The following is a 9,233-nucleotide window of genomic DNA, read 5'->3' as shown; positions in this document are numbered from 1 at the left end:
TCAAAAAATACTATTCAAAACTTTTTAATTTTTCAAATAATGGGTGACAAATACGAGCTTATTCTTTTTATGAAATAGAATTCATAATGCTGATTTGATTTATACTTTGTTACTTCTGTTATCGATTCAAGCACATTTTGTGGTCTCACATGTAACTGATTCAAAGTTCTTTTAAAAAAAAAAAAAAATTAATAATCTTTAAATATTAATAATCAATGGGCTTAATACTTTTGATTTTTTTTTTCCCTTAAAAAGTTGCCCAATGATAATATATTAACATCTAATGATGTTATAATTAGATTAAACTTACTAATCTAATTCTTATCCTGACAACCTCATTTCCTCTCTTTACCTGTCTTTCTATCTCGTCATTAATTTTCACGATACACGAAGCTTATCGAAACCGAAAAACATCCTCAAGAAATTTAAAATTTTGGGTTTCAAAGTCAATTTCTTCTCCAGCTTTCCCTCCACGGTCAATTTTCCAGGGAAAATTATAAAATCGTACAAAAATATCATGAAGATTCTGGGAATGTTCACCTTGATTTTTCACTTACCTTTTCAGCCCCCTCCCGAGCTCGAGGTGACTCGTGTTATCACGCGCCTGCACGTTCTCGTGGTCTGTGGATGTTTTGGTGTATTTTCAACGTGGTAAATTGGATATTGTAAAATTTTTATAGTTATTGGAATTTTTTCTTAATTTTCTTTGTAGGAAATATTTTGGCAACAAGTTATTTGAGGGAATTGAGGTTTAAAGATTTTACTAATAATCTTTAGGGAAGAATTTATTATTAATAAATACAGAGGGAGATCTGGAAGCGTTTGATTTTGTAAATAGTAAATATGCATTGAAATTATTTGATCTTGTGCATCAAATTAGATTCTTGGAGCGTGGAATTTGAATTGGGTCTTCTGAGATTTAGATAGTTTGTGTTGATCCATGGATTCTGAGGATATGCCCCTGTCAATTAGTTTGGGCGAATGTTGCAATTGCGGGTGTAGCTGTTCGACGATGAATGGGTCATTTTCCGTTACTTCTCTTCGGTCTGTGAAACGAAAGTTGGATGAATTTAAAGTGGAGAACCAGTTCACAGTCCCAGGACTCATTTTGCCACAAAATGCTCGTGTGGAAATAGGAAATGAGTGTATGGCATTGCGTGAAACAGTCATCAGCCAGCAGCAGACCATTCAGGACCTCATAATTGAGTTGGAGGAGGAGAGGAATGCAGCCTCCTCAGCTGCCAATGAGGCCATGTCGATGATTCTAAGGTTGCAGAGGGAGAAAGCAGAGATTCAGATAGAGGCTAAGCAGTTTAAGAGGTTCGTAGAGGAGAAAATGGTGCATGATCAGCTGGAATTGTTGGGTTTGGAGGATTTACTGTATAAGAGGGAGCAATCCATTCAATCTCTTACATGTGAGGTGCAGGCCTATAAGCATAGGATGATGAGTTATGGCCTGACCGAGGCTGAGGCCGATGGAGAGAACAGTATGAGTCGGAACAACTGTATGATAGAGAACCTTGATGGGCAATTTGAATTACCCCCTTACGAGCTTTACCCTCCTCTGAAGTGCAATTTTAATGAGTCCCGGGCTTATCCTGATGGTGATGATGAAGTTGCATATTTTGAGAAATATGCATTTGGGGAAACACCAGATTCTCAGGTTCAATTGAAAGATTTGGAATACCGAATCAATCAATTAGAAAAAAGTCCTAAGAACATTCAGCCTGAGGCAGAACTTGTTGGTGCCAAAAGTATGCTTGAAAAGGTGATAGTAGGGCAGTCCCCAAGGCAACCTAGCCACTCTAGAAAGTTCTCAGACGATAGTTCAAATTCCTTTTTGGCAACAGGTGAAGATTTGGGTCGAGAATCCTTCACAAATTCTCCAAAACTTGGTGGAAGTTTTAAGAACGGGTTTTCTCAGATGGAGAATTCTAATTTGAAGGTGGATAATACATCAGAAGTTGAAGATGACATGAGTGACAGAGTTTATACAATTGATTCTGTTCACCAGGAGGCTCCATATAATGGTCTGATGGAGCCCAAGGCTTCTGTTGGAATGGTGGATGATTATATGACGACGACCCCAAGGGAGTCACTGAATTTTTTGGATGTTAAAGATCTAGAGATTCAGAAGCTGTATGCTAGGCTTCAGGCTCTTGAAGCTGATAGAGAATCAATGAGACAGGCAATAATTTCTATTGGGACTGATAAAGCACAATTTGTGTTGTTGAAGGAGATAGCTCAAAACTTATGTAAAGAAATGACTCCAGAGAGAAGGATGCCTGTGAAGAAGCCAGCAGTAGTTAGAAGTTTTTCCTTCATGGCAATATTCAAGGTAATCTGATTTGCACATGGGCAATCATTTCTTCATTTAGTTCTGATGGGTAAAATTAGGGATTAATTTGTTTCACGCCTCCAATTATGACATATGTTTGTACTCTACTCTCCTCAATGAACTTTGATCAGTTTGATTTCTGAGCACTCAGCAGTTGTAGCACATCTGATTCTGTTGAATTGGACTACAAGTTTGAACGATAGTGGCCATTAAATTACTTTTGAAAAATTTAGATTAATATCTTTCTGGATTGCACTTGTGCCATTTTTTATGCTTTCAGTCACTGAATTGGACTGAGTATAGTTTAAAATTGTTGTTTTCCTTGTTGGAGTTTTTTTCTTTTTTACATCTCTGTCTGATTCTGATCTCCATACAAAACCTTTTAGTTTACACCATCTGATTCTGATTTCCATATGGTACTACTTTTAAATCGTGTTATATAATTACTTGCAAAATATTATAATTCTTATTTCTAAATTTTACTTGTCAAAAATAAAGACTGAAAAGCAAAAGCTTTTTCAAATTATTTTAATCTTGCATATATCTTGAATTGTCTCGAGTTTTTTCTCATGTTTGCAATTATCCAGTCAGTATGATTGTATGAAATGCCACTATAATTTATAACTTTTTCCTTGTTCTGGAATCATGCCACACATTTGTTTCATTACTACTAACTGTATTATCTCATGTTTTTGTTCAGTGGATCATATCCTTAGTTTTCTGGAGAAGAAAAGTGCGCAGATGCAGGTGAATATCTTTACTGAACTCTGTAATAAAGACATCTGTTCATTATTTCTTCCTGCTGCAAATGTTGCTAGGTTGATTATTTCTATGTTCTACTTTTTTTGTATTTCCACCTAAGCAAATTGTTTCAGCAACTAAAATGTACTACTGCTGGTCAATTTTTAAGCTAGTAAGCAGTAGTCATAAAATGTTATTCTCTAGATTTTACTTTAGACATTGATTCTGTAACCGGTTTGTCTGGAAATATACGGACCCATATTTTTCCACCATGGCGTGCATTCCGTGTCATTGCTCGTCGACCTGCTTCGATTTGTCTAAATGTGATCCAAGCATTTAGTACTATTAGAGAGGAGTAGTATAAATTTTGACCCCAGAACTATGGCAGCCCGTGGCAAGGGTACTCAGATGTGGATAGATATGCAAACCTGGACCAATACACCTGTCTCTTGAGTATTGGGAGGAAAAACTGAATGAGAGGACTTTATGCAGGATAGACATTTATTGATCTGATAATTTATGCCTAAATTAAGCCATCATTTTGTCTTCTTGTAATTAGCAAGTTCTTCTCTGAAGCCAATGAAGAAAATATACCTAAATACAATAATTCTTTCTTATGATTTTAGATACACATTCGGGTTATCAGGCAACAATGCAGGCTTGCTTATGCTCATAGACAGGGGACCTCGTGTGGGACACTGGAGACGTCTTGCTAGTACACAAGTGTAAATCAATACTCTGTGCTCCGTATCCACCTGTGAAGAAAATGGACATCTATTCAAACAGAGAAAATGTTTGGTACAAAACACTTTTCAATACTGTGAAGTGCTATTCCACCATATTGAACATGTCGTGAGAGGATTCTAATAACACTTACCATCGTTGGGGCATGCATATCTTTTGGATTCCTTCTTGGTGCAGAATTGAATGGTTTGCAATATGCTTTTACTTCAATTTGTTGGTGTAAGATGCATTTTCCTGGTTGATCAGAAAATATTGTATTTTTGTGTATATTCTCATTTGGTTCATTGCGCCTTATTAGTTCGTTCCCTTTTGTATGTTACGCATTTATGTACGATTTCTCAATCAAAAGCAGATAGATCTTGGGACATTAATTTTACCTCCCAGTACTGCTATGTATTTGTTACTCTTGTCAAAAGATTTCATATTTCCAGTGAAATTTATGTAAAGACAATTGTAATTGGTGAGATATTAAGATTACCTTTTCAATGGTGCAGTCTCGATTTGGAATATTCTCAGATAAAGCTCGTTTGGTTCCTAGCGAACTCAAACTGGCCAGTTTCTGTTTCTGTTTTAGATTCGTCCTATTCTAGTCCAGTTTAGTTACAAATAATGAATGATCAATGAACCTATATTTTCTTCTTCGGTTCAACTTCATAATTAAGGAAAGCGCAGTGCAAATATATATATTTGATTGAAAGGCACTGCTATAAGAATTGTTCTTCTTGAACAGCATTCATGTATAGTTATAATACTTGAGAGTTGAGACAATAGACTATACTTCACCAGTTTCGATATTCTTTGACTAGATTTCGTCACAAAGACGAAAGAAAAGTGAAAATCGAGCAAAAAGCATCATGCAACCTCTCATTTCCCATTGTGGTATTCAGATGACACATTTGTTTTCCTGTTATGATTTCCCCACTGCGTCCAGCATGGATTTTCTCACGCAAGTGTCCTTAACCAACCAAGTAGCCCCAGTAGAGCAGTATCCAGCATCGGATTTTTCTTCTCAAACCCTATTGAAACGACAAAGGAAAAAACCATTCAAACCATACTTGAAACAAGCTAAATATAGTGTACCTGATCATAAACAATAATAGGTTGATTTCATTAGGATAAAAACTCGAAAATCATGAGAAAAAGATTCTCGGAAAATATGAGATCCATTTCCTCATCAAGAAGATGCATTGAATATCAGAAAGCCTAAAAAAAGGCAAACTTAGCCCCCGTTTGCCCCATTTTTTGGAAATGAAAATGGGTGAAATAACATTTTTTTGAAAAATGAATTGTTGAAAAAGAAGTAAAAGTTTTTTATTTGTATATAATATTATTTTATGGATGAATGTGTAATTGAAAAAAAAAAAATGAAATATAATGGAAAGAAAATTAATGTGGCAAACTGTTACTGGGGGCTAATTGCCAAGGCAAGTTGCCTCCTTAAATTGAACCCTCCCTCATCCACTCTACATCCAAAACTCAGACTCGCTCGTAGTCCACTTCGCCGACTGACCATTTTGAATATATATTTAAACACGCACACAGTCACTTCCTAATTGGTCACCGGAATCCCCATTTTCTCCGCTACAGCGCCTACACCAATGTTGTCCTACACAACCATCCAAGAGGCGGAAGCTGCCCTGGGACGGCCCCTCACGGCGGCGGAAACCTTATGGTTCAACTACACCGCCACCAGATCAGACTACTTCCTCTACTGCCATAACATACTTTTCCTCTTTCTCATTTTCTCCATTTTCCCCTACTACTATCTCTTCCTGGAATTCTTCTTCAGTAACTCAATTAAGCCTTACAAAATCCAGCCCAAAGTCAAGCTCTCCTTCTGCGACACCCTCGGCTGCTACAAATATGTCATGCGCATGTTCTTCCTCGTTGTGGGTCCTCTCCAACTCGTCTCCTATCCATCTGTCAAGGTATTCATTTTCAGTTAAGTATGTACATTTTGAAAATTTTGTAGGTAATTGTGAATTATGAATTAAATGGAATATTATTTCAGAATCCCACAGTGCAAATTCTTTTATCGAGATTTTATTTTGAAGTCAAATTCGTTTTGCATTCAAGCAACAGAGGATTTACGTTTAGCTCGATTGGTATTGCCAATCTTGGAATCTGATTACTTGTTTGAACTTGTTGAATTGCTCAAGCGTAGATTATTGGTTTCGTAGATATTGAGCTACCCGTAAAAGTATTTTTCATTTTTTATGTTTTGCTCTTATTTTTTTTAATTGATCTGAAAGAGCGTTCTATTGTTTATTCTTGAATTTAATTTTCTAAGCTGAATGTATATGTTTGCCAATGGTTGAAGATGATAGGTATTAGAACGAGCTTGCCATTACCTTCTATGTGGGAAATTGTAGCACAACTGGGGGTGTATTTTATCATAGAGGACTATACAAACTATTGGATCCATAGATTTCTGCATTGCAAGTGGGGATATGAGAAGATTCACCGGGTGCATCACGAGTACACAGCTCCAGTTGGGTTTGCAGCAACTTACGCGCATTGGGTGGAGATTTTGATCCTCGGGATTCCCTCATTTCTTGGGCCCGCCATCGTCCCAGGGCACATGATAACCTTCTGGTTGTGGATTGGACTGAGGCAAATTGAGGCTATTGAGACTCACAGTGGGTAATGCACGCATGCTTAAAGCTTATGCTCTGCCTTATTTATCTTAGTACTTTAGCTAATTTGACGAAATGATGGCTTAACAGTTCCATTTAATCACTGTTTACTTTTGGAATTTCTTATTATCATTGTAAAGTGAATTGAACTGATGGGATGATGTCAATAATAGTGGATTAACTTTCGTGTGCAAGGATGATGAACCTTGGTAAATGAATTCTGTATACCTTTATTATTATTCTCCTTTTTTCTTTTATCATTCTTCCTTGTGTTTTAGTAGGCAACTGCCTCCGGCATTGTTAACTTGCTTCTCTTTGTTTTTTTGGGTGAATATCATGTTCCATGTAAATTTATGCAGTTCACTTGTTTACATATCTACTTGCACGACAAATCCCACCAAAATGTGATATCATAGTGATCTAACTTTAACTTGCCCTATGCGGGTTGAATAAAATTGGCTAACATGCTTTTATATGTCCAGTCAATCATGATCTGGTTTGTTTTTTATCTAGCCAATTTGGTTTGAAATTCTTATGCAAAAATAATGGAACTGAATGAAGACGTTTCAGTTGTTTAAGTACCAAAGATAAGATACTGACTGGACATGGCAATTGTCGACTTGAATTTGTGCCCAATATAGCTAAGCTCCCATCAGACACGAAAATGCATATGTTATCTTGTACTCAGCATACTTAAAAAGCATCCTTTCCCCCCATTTATTCCTCAGGTGATTTCTTCTAAAATATAATGCAAGCAAATGATGCATCACGTGTTGATTCTAACTTGTTGTCATGTATTCAAATATAGGTACGACTTTCCTTGGACTCCAACAAAATATATTCCATTTTATGGTGGTGCAGATTACCATGATTACCATCATTATGTTGGCGGACAAAGCCAGGGTAATTTTGCTTCAGTATTCACCTATTGCGATTATATTTATGGGACTGACAAGGTGATTATACAATTTTATCATTTATCTGATATGATTTGGCTTCAAAATGATCATATTCTAACTCAATACTGCTCTTTTATTTCATCTCACAGGGATTCCGCTATCAAAAGAAGGTCATCCAGCAGGTAAATAACACTCTCATCCCATCGTCAGTTCTATATATTTTTCTATATGTAAGGAATCTGATGGTCGAACAGGTTTGCATAAACTAACTAGAGACTATCATTTGAGAAATAATAGTTTTTGAATTTTCCTAATTTTTAGAATTTCCAGATATCAGATTCCTTGGTATTGCAACTTTTAATCATTTTTACGCACATGCTGCTCTTTTTAATGAAACTTGCTTGGTTTTTTATTATAGATGCTGATTACATATCTTTCTAGCATGTATTAAACTGAGTAATGCTATATGTACATAATGATGTATATAATGGCGTACATAACGATAATATGGAATGGAGAGAGATTATAATCGTTGAATTTCTTTTCTTTCTGTCTCTTTTTTTCTCTCTCTCTTCCATGTCATCATTATGCACACCATTATGTACACAATTACATACAAATATCATTACTCTTATTAAAGTACTCGAGAGAATGTTTGACTAAGCTTAAAAAGTTTACCTACATAAATTTTCTTGTGTGTAAATAAGTAAGTTTTGATCAAAGCTGGAAATAGGTTAACCTATTTTGAGACTACGGTAATAGTTAGTTCCAAAGTACGTAACTTTTCTTTTTTAGCTTAGCCAAACATGCCAAGTCTATTACTTTTCTCCTTGTTTGGCCATGAGTTGGCAAGCATTTCTTTGTACATTGTTTGTGTTTGTGTTTGACTATATTTTTAATATGGTTCAGTTGTGGGAGGGACAGATTTACAATCAGGAAGAAAACCAAGTTTTGCCCAACATAACTGCCAAAGATCATAAACTTGACTAGTTTTGGGAAGTCAGAACTATCTTGCAATGATGGCATACTCTCGACTGCTTTTGATTAGCGACAGCAAGTTAAGCCTTAGGTCTCAAGTCGACCTCAGGTGTAGTCTTCTAGCAATGTATGTAGAAAGCTTTTCTTGATTTGGAATTGTGGTATCGTGCAGTCTTGTATATTACTTACTGCTACGAGCTTGTGCTTCGTCAATGTGTTGGTGTGTTCAGACAAGATCTTTAAATCAATCAGATGGCTTGTGATTTTGAATTTTGCAATACATTTTTATCTTTGAAACTCTTTAAAAATAAGATGATCTTTATTCTAAAGAGTCGAATATTAAAATTAAGTTACAAGATACTTTATTTTAACTTTTTAAATAGAGAGTGAGTTTGGTTCTTTGCATTTGGAAGGTCAAACTCACTCTTTCTTTGTATTTAATCAAAATTGCATTTAATAAAATTTTAAGTTTCAACTCAAGGGGCTAGCTAAATACAAGTAGGGTTATTGTCTAATTGAGAGGTAGTGCTTTAGCTTGTGGTGAGCGAGTAGCTCTTGTAGGCGGACAATTGTATGACAAGACTACGAAGGTAGAGAGCCTCTATGGTAGAATCAATTGGGGAGTCTGAGAGGTAATGGTTTATTCTATGGCGGAGAGAGTAGCTCTTCTAGGCGGACAACTATGTGACAAGACTAAAGGAAAATAATTGCACTACTTAAATTATTCATATTATATTGAATATTTTAAATTGGAAAATATGAGGGGAAAAAAAAAGAAAAGAAGAAGAAATAAATTAATGTTGGACAGGGTAAAATAGAAGGTAAGTGTGTACTCTTTAAATTTGAAGACGTTCATATTATACTATAACCAATAATTATCTTTAGAATAAATAGTCT

General features: G+C 35.7%; 2 protein-coding genes across 3 annotated transcripts; both read left to right on the top strand.

The window, feature by feature from the left end:
- Positions 1-304: 304 nt before the first annotated feature.
- LOC111366034 (myosin-binding protein 7-like) lies at positions 305-4,316 on the top strand. 2 transcript variants are annotated; one of them, XM_022986660.1, is made up of 4 exons: positions 305-619; positions 713-2,338; positions 3,039-3,085; positions 3,706-4,316. In XM_022986660.1, the coding sequence occupies exons 2-4, from the start codon at positions 941-943 to the stop codon at positions 3,806-3,808; spliced, it is 1,548 nt and encodes a 515-aa protein (XP_022842428.1). In that variant the 5' UTR covers positions 305-619; positions 713-940; the 3' UTR covers positions 3,809-4,316. The 2 variants fall into 2 exon arrangements, with proteins under 2 accessions (XP_022842428.1, XP_022842427.1); XM_022986659.1 differs by having other exon boundaries at positions 305-2,338.
- Positions 4,317-5,281: 965 nt separating this feature from the next.
- Positions 5,282-8,616, top strand: LOC111366033 (methylsterol monooxygenase 1-1-like). Its single transcript, XM_022986658.1, has 5 exons — positions 5,282-5,751; positions 6,144-6,466; positions 7,268-7,415; positions 7,508-7,540; positions 8,268-8,616. Exons 1-5 carry the CDS (start codon positions 5,422-5,424, stop codon positions 8,346-8,348), a joined length of 915 nt encoding a protein of 304 aa, XP_022842426.1. The 5' UTR covers positions 5,282-5,421; the 3' UTR covers positions 8,349-8,616.
- The last annotated feature ends 617 nt before the right edge of the window (positions 8,617-9,233 follow it).

The sequence above is a fragment of the Olea europaea genome, chromosome 17, assembly GCF_002742605.1.
Source record: "Olea europaea var. sylvestris chromosome 17, O_europaea_v1, whole genome shotgun sequence".
NCBI lineage: Eukaryota > Viridiplantae > Streptophyta > Magnoliopsida > Lamiales > Oleaceae > Olea > Olea europaea.
Note: the sequence above shows the minus strand (reverse complement) of the source record. Positions and strands in the feature narration are given on the sequence as shown.